Raw genomic sequence first — 14,632 nt, 5'->3', positions numbered from 1 at the left:
GGCTGTAACACACTACACTGGCCATCTGGGGAGTAGTCTGACCAGATTCCCAACACAATTCTCTCTTGCAGTGGAAACCTACTGCATTCTCTTTTTTCACAGCACTTTAAAAAAACTTTTTTGGAGTATGCTGCTGCTGCTGCTAAGTCGCTTCAGTCATGTCTGACTCTGTGCGATCCCATAGACGGCAGCCCACCAGGCTCCCCCATCCCTGGGATTCTCCAGGCAAGAACACTGGAGTGGGTTGCCATTTTCTCCTCCAGTGCATGAAAGTGAAAAGTGAAAGTGAAGTTGCTCAGTTGTGTCTGACTGATTTAAAATGTTGTGTTAGTTTCTGCTATACAGCAAAAAGTGAATCAGTTATGCATATGTTAAATCCACTCTTTTTTAGATTCTTTTCCCATATAGGTCATTACAGAGTATTGAGTAAGAGTTTCCTATATTATATGGTAGGTCCTTCCTAGTTATCTGTTTTATATATTCTACTTCATTTTTAAAAGATTCTCTTGTCTTCTGTACTTTTTAAAAATAGTAATAAAATAAAGGACATTACCTTTTGCATAAGCCTGATTGTATGTATGACATTCCTAAGCACTTCCATAATTATTTTTACCTTATACTACCACAGAGCTTCCACAAGTTTGAAGACTTCCAGTCAGAGGGCTCAGCTTAGAAAAAATACACTTTATCTGTTAGGAAACAGAAGCGACAGCCTGCTATTCTCAGTTGATAAGGCTTGTTCACCTTGCCAGGGATATTTCTTTTGCTATTGTTATATTCACTAGTTTGTTTTCTTTTTTAGATTCCACATATAAATGATACCACACAGTATCTGTCTTTCTCAGTATGACTTATCTCACTAAACATATACCCTCCAAGGCCACAGATAGTTCTGTTTCCTAGACTTGGGCAGAGTAGCAGCTGTTCTAGAGCTATCACAGAACTATCTGGAGTCTTAGGTTCATAGAATTTCCCCCCAAAGTTTACTTAATATTTGGTTGGGTAACCATAAAGCAGTGTATTGATTTTTGCTTAATTACACAGCCTCCAACTTCATCTAAGAGGTCTTTCATAAACTCACCAATTGAATGTTAGGGTAAATATTCCAAAATCCATCAAAGGATATTTAGGCTGCCAAAATATCCTGAAACTGTTGGTTTGAAATCACGGTATCAGCTGAGGAATAGTATAGTCAGGTTTACAGTTAAAATGAGTTGCAGGAAATATTAAAAGCAATTTTACATATAAGAGCTTTCAATAAGCGTTTGTTGACCCAAGGATTCAAGTTCAGCTTCTTCAGCGTTACTGGGTTGGAGCATAGACTTGGATTACCGTGATACTGAATGGTTTGCCTTGGAAACGAACAGAGATTTTTCTGTCGTTTTTGAGATTGCAACCAAGTACTGCATTTCGGACTCTTTTGTTGACCATGATGGCTACTCCCATTTCTTCTAAGGGATTCCTGCCCACAGTAATAGATATAATGGTTATCTGAGTTAAATTCACCCATTCCAGTCCATCTTAGTTCACTGATTCCTAGAATGTTGATGTTTACTCTTGTCATCTCCTGTTTGACCAATTCCAATTTGCCTTGATTTATGGACCTAACATTCCAGGTTCCTATGCAATATTGTTCTTTACAGCATCGAACCCTGCTTCCATCACCAGTCCCATTCACAACTGGGTGTTGTTTTTGCTTTGGCTCCATCTCTTCATTCTTTCTGGAGTTATTGCTCCACTGATCTCCAGTAGCATATTGGGCACCTACCAATCTGGGGAGTTCATCTTTCAGTCTATCTTTTTGCCTTTTCATACTGTTCATGGGGTTCTTAAGGCAAGAATACTGAAGTGGTTTGCCATTCCCTCCTCCAGTGGACCACATTCTGTCAGACCTCTCCACCATGACCCAGCCATCTTGGGTGGCCCCAGACAGCATGGCTTAGTTTCAATGAGTTAGACAAGGCTGTGGTCTGTGTAAGAAGGGGACGACAGAGGATGAGATGGTTGGATGGCATCATCGACTCGATGGCACATGGGTTTGGGTGGACTCCCGGAGTTGGTGATGAACAGGGAGGCCTGGCGTGCTGCGGTTCATGGGGTCGCAAAGAGTCTGACACGACTGAGCGACTGAACTGAACTGCACTGACTCAGGGATTAAATACAGTAATACCCAGACTTTGCCCACCAGCTTCCACTACCTGGGAGGCATATACCTCCTTTTTCTTAGTTCAGTCGCTCAGTCGTGTCCAACTCTTTGCGACCCCATGGACTGCAGCACACCAGGCTTCCCTGTCCATCACCAACTCCAAGAGCTTGCTCCCACTCACCCAGTCAGTGATGCCATCCATCCCTCTCACCCTCTGTCATCTCCTTCTCCTCCCTCCTTCAATCTTTCCCAACATCAGGGTCTTTTCAAATGAGTCAGTTCTTCGCATCAGGTGGCCAAAGTATTGGAGTTTCAGCTTCAACATCAGTCCTTCCAGTGAATATTCTGGACTGATTTCCTTTTGGATGGACTGGTTGGATCTCCTTGCAGTCCAAGGGATTCTCAAGAGTCTTCTCCAACACCACAGTTAAAAGCATCAATTCTTTGGCACTCAGCTTTCTTTTTAGTCCAACTCTCACATCCATACATGACCAATGGAAAAACCATAGTTTTGACTAGACAGACCTTTGTTGGCAAAGTAATTTCTCTGCTTTTTAATACGCTGTCTAGATTGGTCACAGCTTTTCTTCCAAGTAGCAAGCATTTTTTAATTTCATGGCTGCAGTCACCGTCTGCAGTTATTTTGGAGCCCCCAAAATAAAGTCTGTCACTGTTTCCATTGTTTCCCCATCTATTTGCCATGAAGTGACTGGACCAGATGCTGTAATTGCTTCCTATTGACTGATTCCCTCCTCCTTTTATCCGATCTTTCCCCCATTTTCATCCCTGCGCAAAGCACTCCGAAACAGGTCCTACCAGAACCCAACTTCTGCCCGAGTTGGGAGCAAGGGCGGGTCCGCCGGGCGGCATCCTCCTCCCCGCTTCCAGGCCACTTCCCGCTTTCCCTACCGGCTGCTCCAGCCCAGCTCCCTTTCCGCCCGAAGCCCCGCCCCATCACCCGTCACGTGACCGCACGGCGTGCTCCGCCTCCTGCCCCCGATTCACGTGATCCCGCCCGGGAGAAAACGCCTGACCTGAGCCCCTGCCCCCTACTGTACACCCTTATCTTCCAGTTGCTCGTCAGTCAGCCGCAGATCTCTCCACTCCGCCCGGGGTACCCCCGGAGCCCTGTCCGCCATGCGGCTCCTGTCTCTGGCCCCAGATAGGCCCCGGCGAGGCGGCCCTCGCCACCTGACCTCCGGGAGCCCCGCGCTACCGCCGCCGCCGCCGCTGCTGCTGCTGCTGCTCCTGCTAGGTGGTTGCCTGGGGGTCTCCGGGGCGGCGAAGAGCTCTCGGAGGCCCAATGTGGTGCTGCTTCTTGCTGATGACCAGGACGAAGTGCTTGGTGGCATGGTAACTCTTCTTTTTATTTCTGCCCCGCCCCTCCATCTCCCGGGCTGACTCTTGGGTTTTTGGCCCTTTTTCCCCACCCAAACTCCTTCACCTAGCTACCTCTACCCCGAGCTGATTTGCTTTCGCCGCGCCAGGCCCATACGCAGGCTTATAGAGGTGAAGGACTCTATTTCCTTTCGTGTCGGTTCTGGGTCCACACACATGCATGCACCACACAGAGCTTCTATTCTGGACCGTACCGCTGAGGAGTTTGCTTCATGTCTCAAGACAAACATGTGGACGTCAGTTAGGGATGGGGTGAACCAATAAGTAGCAGATGATGGCTAAGAGTACACAAGCCTTGATTGTCTTTTGGGCTAGAGGACAAAACCAGCCCCCTCTGTGAGGGACCTAAGCCACTTATGCATTTGACCCTGTGTACGATGTCTGTGCCTAATATTTATAAAAGAAGTGCTGACGTGAACTGTTCTGGTAGGTAGGTTGTCGAACTCCTCAGGGAATGCATTGCCTTACAAGAATCAGGAAGATTCAATTAGCCTAATTGAGCACCTGGCTGATGCATTAAATACTGCCAGCACTCCGTTTTGTATCAGATGGATGTTCTTCCGAGACTTCATTCTTTGCCAGGGTGAATTTTACTTCAGTATCTTCGCGTTCTCTTATTTGTGACCTTCAAGAGCATCTACTCAACTAACCCCCTACCTCCGGGAGGCCCAGAAAGTGGCTTGCCTCAGGCACATGAGTGGTTGTGGCAGTACAGACAAATCTTGACTAGTGCTCTGATCCTGGGAATGGCATTCCCCTTAATCTTTTTAAAAACAAGTTCTTTATTGCTTTCTTCCTTTCAGTTCTCTTTTTGCTTTGAAACACTTGAGGCACGAGGTTCCTAAGTTTTACTGTGTGGGAACACTCTAGCTCAGTGTCCTTCAGACTGCTGATTTCAACCCATAAGTGAGTTACGAAATGAGTTCAGTGAGTAGCCACCAGCATTTTTACTTTCCTACGGAATAGAGTAGAATAGAAAATGTGTGATACATGGCAGTCAGAGTAAGCATATCCAAATGTAGGTGTGTTTTAGCTGTGTTCAAGAGTATAAGAGTCTTTTCTAAATGATGTTTAAGATGCTTGCATTTTAACTCCATACTTGTACCTGCCACGTGTACCTCATTGCCTTTTAGTTTCTGCCCAGTCCCACTGACATTGAAGAATCTTGACTTAATGGCCCTCCTGGATTTTACTTGTTTTTTCCCACCATTCCAGCTGCCACACTTACCCTCCTAACGAAAGTGTTTTTTTTTTTTTTTTGGCTGAACCCACACCCCCTGCATTGGTAGCATGGAGTCTAAGCCACTGGACCACCAAGGAAGTCCCACGTAACTCCTTTTTAAACACATTTTTGTATATATTTTTGAAGTGTTTTGGCCAGAAAAATCAAGCCATCTCCATCAAAAATTAATAATGGTTTAGTGACTTAATTAAAAGGCCAAGTCTTCATAGCTCAGTTGAATACAAAGTTCATCACTTGACTGAGATATTCAGGATTCAGTTTCTTCAGCTCTCATAGACCCCCAGTGTGGTTTGTGTGTATCTGAGGTTTCTTCCCCTTAGTGTGTTAATCAGGTTTACTCCTTTAAACCAGGAGCAGATTCTTTCTATAGATGTTTGTGCTGGAGAGAAGAGCCAAAATTAAGTGGAGGAAAAGTCAAATTTAATACTCTCAATTTTCTGGAGAAGTCTGACTTCTGTAATCTTTTACAGAATATTCTACCACTAATAGTCAAACAAGACTTGAAGGGGAAGAGCAAAGAAATAATGGCATTTGAGAACCTACTTGGAGCTAGTTGGACTTCCCTGGTGGCTCAGATGGTAAAGAATCCTCCTGCGATGCAGGAGACCTGGGTTAGATACCTGGATTGGGAAGATCTCCTGGAGAAGGGAAAGGCTACCCACTGTAGTATTCTGGCCTGGAGAATTCCATGGACCACATAGTCTATGGGGTCTCAAAGAGTTGAACTCGACTCAGTGACTTTGACTTTCACTTTTAGAACTAGTCAAAGTGTGAAGTGTTTTATCCTGTGCTTCAGTCATCACAGGAATCCTCTATTGTAGGTATTATATTTACCTTAAAAAATGAGAAACTTAAATTTAGAAGGGGCTAAGTAACTTGGCCAAACTTCATATAGCAATGTGGTTGGTGCTTTTAGTCACTCAGTTGTGTCTGACTCTTTGTGACCCCCTGGACTGTAGCCTATCAGACTCCTCTGTCCCTGGGATTTCCCAGAAAAGAAGACTGGAGTGGATTGCCTTTCTCTTCTCCAGAAGATCTCCCCAACCCAGGGATCGAACACAGGTCTCCTGCCTTGCAGGCAGATTCTTCACTGAGCCACCAGGGAAGCCTCACATAGCTATAATTGGGAGCAAATCCTGGCATCTTGTAATCTCAGAACCCTGAGATTAAATGCTTTTTCTCCTATTCTAAAATACTGTGGTAATACTGATTTACCAGATATCATTCAACATACCCATATCAGCATAGTCACTTATACCATACATAGATCAGAGATTTTTTCAGGTGACGTTGAGGAACACAGGTGGGGTCATGCAACTCCTTAATTTACATGCAATACTTTGTGTGTATTATTTTCATTTCTGCAGAGAGAGGGAAGTCTCTGACCCCCGACCCTGCAGAAAAGATCATGAATTGCCGCCATAGTTGGCAAATAAACAGGTGTCAATCCCCCAGACTAACTCAGGTCAAAGGATTGTAGCACCTGTATGGGTTGTGGTTTGATGTGGAATCTTGCCATCATCTACCAAAAAAGTAGTAGTTTTTTATGTGGCAGCATCATCTTCAACAGTTCATCTTTTTTGTTGTAGGTTTCATCTGTGGAACTCCATTTTTAGTTTTTGCCCAGGGAACTGTTCATCTGTTTCTTGGTTTTGTTACGATTGGTTTTGTTGTGGTGGTGTGATGGGCATACTGTTCTTCAGTGAAGCACGGGTTGCTCTTTTTAAAGTCATTCTCTCTAGAAAAAGTGCCGTTTGGTCAAAATCTCAAGGAAGTGAGGAAAGGAGATGAATACATCATGTCTTTGCTTAAGGCAAAGTGATCTTTCATTTTTAAAAGTTAGCCATAGAACTATCAGAATGGTCTAAATGTTGTTTCAGAGCAGCTGTGTTTGGGGCCCAGGAAAGTAAATGACTCCTTTAGCGTTGTGTTTTTTTTTTTTTTTTGCTTCAGACAAGTAAAGCAGCACATTAGTTATATGCAAGTGTAAGATTGGTTGTTTTTTAAAGAATGTAGTTTGGCCTTAACCTGACCAGCCTCTGTCTGTGTTTAGATCTTAAGGACTGACTTTATCATTCAGGTTAGCATGGGTTCACATACACATTTTTGGTACAAACAAGTTCCTGTTTGGGACTTGTTTGATTAAGCACACAGCATGGTTATCCCTTGTACTACTGTTAGCAGTATAAAGGTTATGGTTATTAATACACCGTTGCTACTTAAACTAAAGGGCTTCCCTGATAGCTCAATTGGTAAAGAATCCGCCTGCAATGGAGGAGACCCCGGTTTGATTGCTGGGTCAGGAAGATCCGTTGAAGAAGGGATAGGCTACCCACTCCAGTATTCTTAGGCTTCCCCTGTGGCTTAGCTGGTAAAGAATCCGCTTGCAGTGAGGGAGACCTGGGTTCGATCCCTGGTTTGGGAAGATCCCTTGAAGAAGGGAAAGGCTAGCCACTCCAGTATTCTGGCCTGGAAAATTCCATGGACTGTATAGTCCATGGGTTCTCAAAGAGTTGGACATGACTGAGCGACTTTCACTTAAGCTAAAATCTGAATGACTATACAGCCCTGCATTGACGTCTGGCTCCTATCTCTCTGTCCTTGTCTTTTTACCGCATTCTTCCCTTTACTTAATTTGCTACTTCTAGCACACTGGCCTTTGTTCCACCCTCATGGGTGTTGCTTTCCTTCTCTGGCAGCATTTTACTTGTTGTTCACTCACCCTGAAAGCATCTTCTCGTGCTTTGCATGACTGACTCATCATGTGACTGTCAGTACTGAAGTTACATCCTGAAAGAGGCCTCTCATGACCACCCATCTAAAGTAGTTTCCCCCTTTGCTCTCATCAGCCTCAAGTACAATGTCCAGGTTTATGGTACTCTTCACTGCCTGAAACAGTTGTCTGTTTCCCTGCTGTTTAAGTGCAAGGATCATGAGGGCAGGGACCTTCTATCTTTTGTCCACCACTGCCCTGATCAGTGCCTGGCACACTTTGTTTAGTAAATGTGTAATAATCGCACAATTTAGTCTTGTTGTAAAATCAGTCTCCGGTAGCTTTGAATGAATACCAATTTGACTATTAAGTTCCCTATAATCAGCTCACACAGTCCTTTTCCCATTTACACTTTGCATTCCTATTTCCCCTCCCTATGTATTCACTGCAGATGGCATATTTTCATTCTTTTTTATGGTTGCGTATTATTCCATTGTACAATATCCTCTTTACGCATTCACCTGTCAGTGGACATTGAGGTTGTCTCCATGTCTTGGCTGTTGTAAGTAATGCTGCAGTGAGCATGGGGGTACACGTATCTTTTCAAGTTAGTGTTTTCATTTTCTTCAGATACTCAGAAGTGGAACTGCTGGATCATATGGTTGGTTCTATTGTTCATTTTTTGAGGAACCTCCATATGATTTTTTCATACTGGCTGAACTAGTTTATATTTCCATCAACAATTGCATAAGAAAGAAAGAAAGTGGACTTGTTCAGTCATGTCCAACTCTTTGGGACCCCATGGACTGTAGCCTGCCAGGCTTCTTCGTCCATGGAATTTTCCAGGCAAGGATGCTGGAGTGGGTTGCCATTTCCTTCTCCAGGGGATCTTCCCAACCCAGGAATCGAACCCAGGTCTCCTGCACCGCAGGCAGACTCTTTACCGTCTAAGCCATCAGGGAAGCCTGGTAAGGGTTCCTTATTTTCTGTATTACCAACACATTTTTTTAAAGTTGTGCATGTATTTTATTTTTAAAAAACTTTTACTTTTGTATTGGGGTATAGCTGATTAACAATGTTGTTACAGTTTAAGGTGAACAGAGAAGGAACTCAGCCATGCATACGCATGTATCCGTTCTCCCCCAGACTCCCCTCCCACCCAGACTGCCACATAACTTTTTATCTCTTGTCTTTATAATAATAGCCATTCTAATAGATATGAGGTACTATCTCATTGTGTTTGTAATTCCTTGTCTTTTTGAGTATAGCCATTTTAACAGGTGGGAGGTTCTCATTGTGGTTTTCATTTGCATTTCCCTGACAATTAGAAACATTGAATATTGTTTCGTGTACCTTATGGCCATTCATATGTCTTTTCTGGAAAAAACATCTATTCAGATCTTCTGCCCATTTTTTAGTTGGATATTGTTTTTGCTATTGAATTGTGTCAGTTCTTTATATATTTTGCCTATTAATCCTTTATCAAGTATTTTCTCCCATTCAGTAAGTTTCCTTTGCTCTGTAGATTTTTTTTTATTCTTTAATTGAGCTGTAGTTGATTTACAGTATCGTGTTTCAGGTATACAGCAAAGTGATTTAGTTGTATATATACATATACTTTTTCAGATTCCTTTCCATTATAGTTTATAGTAAGATAGTGAATATAGTTCCTTATTGTTATTGTTTAGTCATTAAGTCGTGTCTGACTATTTTGCAACTACATGAACTGTGTTCTACCAAGCTCTTCTGTCCATGGAGTTCACTGGCAGGAATACTGGAGTGGACTGCCATTTCCTCCTCCAGGAGATCCTCCCAACCCAGGGATTGAACCCACATCTCTGGCATCTCCTTGGCAGGCAGATTCTTTACCAACAGTGCTACTTGGGAAGCCCATAGTTCCCCATGGTACATAGTAAGTCTTTGTTTTTTAATCTGTTTTATATATAGTCATGTGTATCTGTTAATCTCATACTCCTAATTTATCTCTTCATCCCCCACCTTTGGTAACCGTAAGTTTGTTTTCTATGTTTGTGAGTCTCTGTTTTTGTTTTTGTAAATAAGTTCATTTGTATTATTTTTTTAGATCCCACATACAAGTGTATCATATAATATTATATGTCTTTCTGTGTCCTTTATTATGATAATCTCTAGGTCCGTCCATGTTGCTGTAAATTTTCAAAACTTCGTCCTTTTTATTACAGAGTAATATCCCACTGTGTGTATATGTGTGCGTGTGTACACACACACACACCCCCCCACATCTTACTTTATCTATTGATGGACATTCAGGTCGCTTCCACATCTTGGATGTCATAAATAGTGCTGCTGTGAACATCGGGGTGCATGTATCTTTGCAAATTTTAGACTGTTTGTCTTTTCCAGATACATGCTGAGGAGTGAGACTGCTGGATCATGTTGTAATTATACTTTTAGTTTTTTAAGGAACCTTCATACTCTTCTCCATAGTGGCTGCGCCAATTTACTTTCATACCAGCATTGTTGGAAAGTTCTCTTTTCTCCTCACCCTTTCTAGCATTATTTGTAGACTTCTTGTGATGGCCTTTCTGACAGGTGTGAGGTAATACCTCACTGTAGTTTTGATTTACATTTCTCTAATAATTAAACAATGCTGAGCATTTTTTCCTGTGCCTGTTGGCCATCTGTATGTCTCCTTTGGAGAAACATCTTGTTAGTCTTCTGCACTTTTTGATTGGGGTTTTGTTTTTTTGATACTGATCTATTTGTATATTTTGGAAATTAACCCCTTGTGGGTCCCACTGTTTGCAGCTATTTTCTCTCAGTCCATAGGTTATGTTCTTCTTTATGATTTCCTTTGCTGTGCAAAAGCTTGTAAGTTTGACTAGGTCCCGTTTGTTTATTTTTGCCTTTATGTCTTTTGTCTTGAGAGACTGATATAAGAAAATATTGCTACAGTTTATGTCAGAGTGTTTTGCCTCCTCCTTCTAGGAATTTTATGGTGTCATATTTAAGTCTTTAAAACATTTTGGGTTTGTTTTTGCATATGGTATGAAAGAGTATTCTAGCTTTATTGATTTTCATGAGGCTTTCTAGCTTTCCCAGCAACATTTATTGTATATTCCTTTCCCATTGTGTATTCTTGACTCCTTTGTCATAAATGAATTGACCATAAGTGTGTGGATTTATTCCTAGGATCTCTATTCTGTTCTATTAATCTGTGTCTCTGTTTTTATACCATTTCTGTTCTGACTACTATAGTGGTTTTTTTTTTTTGGTGTTCAGGTATGTTGGTTTACAGTATGTTTCAGGTGTGCAGCATAATGATTCCAGATTTTTATAGATGATACTCAATTTATAGTTATACCACATTGGCTGTTTTCCATGTGCTGTGCAGTGTTTCTGTGTACCTTATTTTATACATTTCAGTCATAGTAGTTTGGACCTCTGAATCCTTTACTCCTGTCTTGGCCCTCCCACCTCCACCTCCCTACTGGTAAACCACTACTTTGTTCTCTGTATCTGTTAATTCCTTTCTTTTTTGTTATATTCATTCGTTTGTTTTATTTTTTAGCTTCTGCATATAAGTGATAACATACAGTGTTTGTGTGATTTATTTCACTAACCATAGTACCCTCCAGGTTGTTACAGATAGCAAAATATCATTCTTTTTTTATGGCTAAGTAATATCCCATTGTAGATATATACCACATCTTCTTTATATATTCACCTGCTGATGGAGACTTAGGTTGCTTCCATGTCTTGGCTGTTGTAAATAATGCTGCTATGAACATTAGGGTGCCTGTATCTTTTCAAATTAATGTTTTTGTTTTCTGCAGGTATATATGCAGGAGTAGCATTGCTGGATCATATGGTAGTCCTATTTTTAGTTTTTTGGGGAACCTCCGTTCTATTTCCACAGCGACTGTGCCAATTTATATTTCCCCCAGCAGTGTACAAGGGTTCCCTTTTCTCCACATCCTTGTTAGCATTTGTTATTTGTGGTCTTTTTTAACGATGGCTATTCTGACAGGTGTTAGGTAGTATCTTATTGTGGTTTTGATTTGCTTTTGTCTGATTAATGATGTTGAGCATCTTTTTTCATGTGTCTGGCCATCTGTATGTCTTTGGAGAAATGTCTGTTTAGGTCATCTGTTTCTTTTTTTAAAATAAGTTTATTAATTTTTTTTGCTGTTCTGGGTCTTCATTGCTGCACGGGCTTTTCTATAGTTGTGGCTTGCGGGGACTACTCACCAGTTGCGGTATGTGGACGTCTCTTGTTGGGGAGCATGGTCTTTAGGGCACACAGGCTTCTGTAGTTGCAGCCCGTGGGCTCAGTAGTTGTGGGTCCCAGCTGTAGAACACAGGCTCAGTAGTTGTGGAACGCAGGCTTAGTTGCTCCGGGGCATGTGGGATCTCTGGATCAGGGATCAAACCCATGTCTCCTGCATTGGCAAGTGGATTCTTTACCGCTGAGCCACCAGGCAAGCCCTGGTCTTTTGTTTCTTAATCAGGGTTTGTTTGTTTTTTTCTACTGGGTTATATGAGCTGTTTATATATTTAATGTTAATCTCTTATCAGTCATATCATTTGCCCCTATTTTCTTCCATTCCGTAGGTGGTTTTTTGTTGTTGCTGTTCGGTCAATAGTTTGTTGGGCATAGGCTTTTAAATTTCATTAGGTCCCATGTGTTTTTTATTTTGTTTCTTGCCCTAGGAGGCAGATCCAAAAATATATTCCTACTATTTATGTCTGAGAGCATTTTGCCTCTCTTTTCCTTAATGATTTTTATGGTTTCCAGTCTTACATCTAGGTCTTTAGTCCATTTTGAGTTTATTTTTGCATATGGTGGGAGAAAATGTCCTAATTTCATTCTCTTACATGAAGCCATCCTGTTTTGGCAGCACCACTTATTGAAGAGACTGTCTTTTCTCCTTTGAGTATCCTTGCTTCCTTTGTCATATATTAATAGATCACAAGTGCATGGGTTTATTTCTGTCTCTCTCTTCCGTTCCTTTGATCTACATGACTGTTTTTGTGCCAATATCATTATTTTGATTACTGTAACTTTGTAGTATAGTCTGAATCAAAAGAGCATGGTACCTCCAGCTCCATTCTCTTTACTCAAGGTTATTTTGGCTATACAGGGTTTTCTGTGTTTTCATACAAATTGAAAAATTGTTTGTTCTAGTATTGTGAAAAATGGCATTGGTATTTTGACAGAAATTGCATTGAATCTGTAGATTGCCTTGGGTAGTTTGGTCATTTTAACAATATTAATTTTTCTGATCCATCAGTCAGGTGTATCTTTCCATCCGTTTGTGTCTTCTTCAGTTTCTTTCATCACTATCTTACAATTTTGTGAGTGTAGGTCTTTGACTTCCTTCAGTAGGTTTATTCCTAGGTATTTTATTCTTTTTGATGTGATTATAAATGAGATTGTTTCCTTAATTTCTCTTTTTGATAATTCATTGTTAGTGTACAGAAATGCAACACCGTATTAATTTTATTAACTGAATGTTACTGTTGTGCCCTGCAACTTTACCAGATTCATTGAGCTCTAGTGTTTTTTGGTGATGTCTTTGAATTTTCTGTGCATAGTATCATGTCGTCTTCAGACAGTGACGGTTTTACTACTTCCTTTGCAATTTGAATTTCTTTTCTTATTCTTTTCTGATTGCAGTGGTTAGGACTTCTGAAACTATGTTGAATAAAATTGGCGAGAGTGGGTATCCTTGTCTTGTTCCTGATCCTAGAAGAAAGACTCACTTTTTTCACTTCTGAGTAGGATGTTAGCTATGAACTTGTTACATACGACCTTTATTATGTTGAGGCACATTCCTTGTCTATCTACTTTGAGAATTTTTATCTTAAATTGATGTTGAGTTTTCTCAAATGCTTTTTCAGAGTTCTTGAATAAATGAAAATTCTCAGGCTAATGGATCTTTAGGTTTTCTAACATCTGTATAAAACAATGGTGGTAACTTTGATACAGGGAGAATGACCCTATTATTAATATAATTGTGTATTTGGGTTATTGGTCTGTAAGGAATTTTTACACAACAAAATACACTTAAAACTGTTCAGTATGATCTCAGCTTTCAAAGGCACTTCAGAATCATCATGAACTGACTCTCATAATACAGCTAAAATGAGCTTCTTCAGATTGTCCTTTCTTGCTGTCTGGAATCTGAATAAAGATTATTAGTATTTATTACTATTATTTGTATCTAAATGACCAACATCATGCTTTCTGTCCTCACCATAGGATTGGAAACTAGTTGTTTTCTATACTTGTCAGGATCTTAAATTTTGAGCAAAAGATAAAAAGCAAGGATATAAACTAATTTCTGACTATTCTTTGGCTTGATGAGGTTCTGTGTAGATCTGTTTGCCCTTTGGCTCAAGTTTTACCTGAGGTGGTGGTTGGTCTGGTGCAGAGGGCCATGAGCTTATACTCAGAAAGTGTGCATGGCCTGTACTGCCAAGTGACTGATATTTGAGTCAGTTTGGGGGCCTTGTCTAACTTTTAGAACCTAAGTGTTGTTTTATTTCTGTTTAAGGGGTGAAAGGCTCCTTTCATATCATTTTCCACATTCTGCTTGTAAAGATGAATTATTGGAGGTAGATATGCCCCATCTTTTTGTAAGGGGACTGGTGATAAATGAAAGAAGGGCATCAAGATCTCATTACATTGAAATCAGCGTTGCTAGAATAATGCCATCAGCTGTGAACTTTCCCTTCCTGCAAGCATTCTAACTACCTGAACTTTTGCACAGGACATAACTGGAAGGCTGCAGTCCATGGAATCGCTGAGGGTCGGACACAACTGAGCAACTTCACTTTCACTTTCACTAACTGACTGAAATCAAACTTGCTGGGTTCATCTCTTGAATCACATGGGACTCTCAGCTGTTTCTTAGTGTCAGATGGAGCTGATCATTTGGGAATAAAAGGTTGAGAGTAATCAAAAAACACAAATTTTGTCTTGTGTGCTTTAGTTTATTGGAAGAAATTGTTTGATGAATATTTATTTATTTTACAGACACCACTGAAGAAAACCAAGGCTCTCATTGGAGAAATGGGAATGACTTTCTCCAGTGCTGTAAGTTTTGAAGCTGATTTAATTTTGTTAAACTCTGTGTTTATATTCTAA

The 14,632-nt window shown here is 40.9% G+C and overlaps 2 protein-coding genes across 5 annotated transcripts in view; one reads left to right on the top strand and one right to left on the bottom strand.

Annotated features, from left to right (window-relative positions):
* Positions 1 to 3,098, bottom strand: part of TBC1D30 (TBC1 domain family member 30) — a 291,603-nt gene extending 288,505 nt beyond the window's left edge. For 2 of the 4 annotated variants that reach the window (XM_070370535.1, XM_070370534.1), the window contains exon 1: positions 2,963 to 3,098. The gene's annotated coding sequence lies outside the window, so the exon portion shown is untranslated. Of the gene's footprint in view, positions 1 to 1,081; positions 2,940 to 2,962 lie in introns of those variants that run through there. The other 2 variants (XM_070370541.1, XM_070370536.1) reach the window with 2 other exon arrangements.
* Positions 3,099 to 3,147: 49 nt separating this feature from the next.
* The window catches only part of GNS (glucosamine (N-acetyl)-6-sulfatase), a 49,739-nt gene continuing 38,254 nt past the window's right edge, over positions 3,148 to 14,632 (top strand). Inside the window, exons 1-2 of the mRNA XM_005902527.3 lie at positions 3,148 to 3,499; positions 14,522 to 14,581. Coding sequence (XP_005902589.2) covers positions 3,284 to 3,499; positions 14,522 to 14,581 — 276 coding nt within the window. The 5' untranslated portion in view covers positions 3,148 to 3,283. The remainder of the gene's footprint in view (positions 3,500 to 14,521; positions 14,582 to 14,632) is intronic.

This window comes from Bos mutus, chromosome 5, assembly GCF_027580195.1.
Source record: "Bos mutus isolate GX-2022 chromosome 5, NWIPB_WYAK_1.1, whole genome shotgun sequence".
Taxonomy (NCBI): domain Eukaryota; kingdom Metazoa; phylum Chordata; class Mammalia; order Artiodactyla; family Bovidae; genus Bos; species Bos mutus.
Note: the sequence above shows the minus strand (reverse complement) of the source record. Positions and strands in the feature narration are given on the sequence as shown.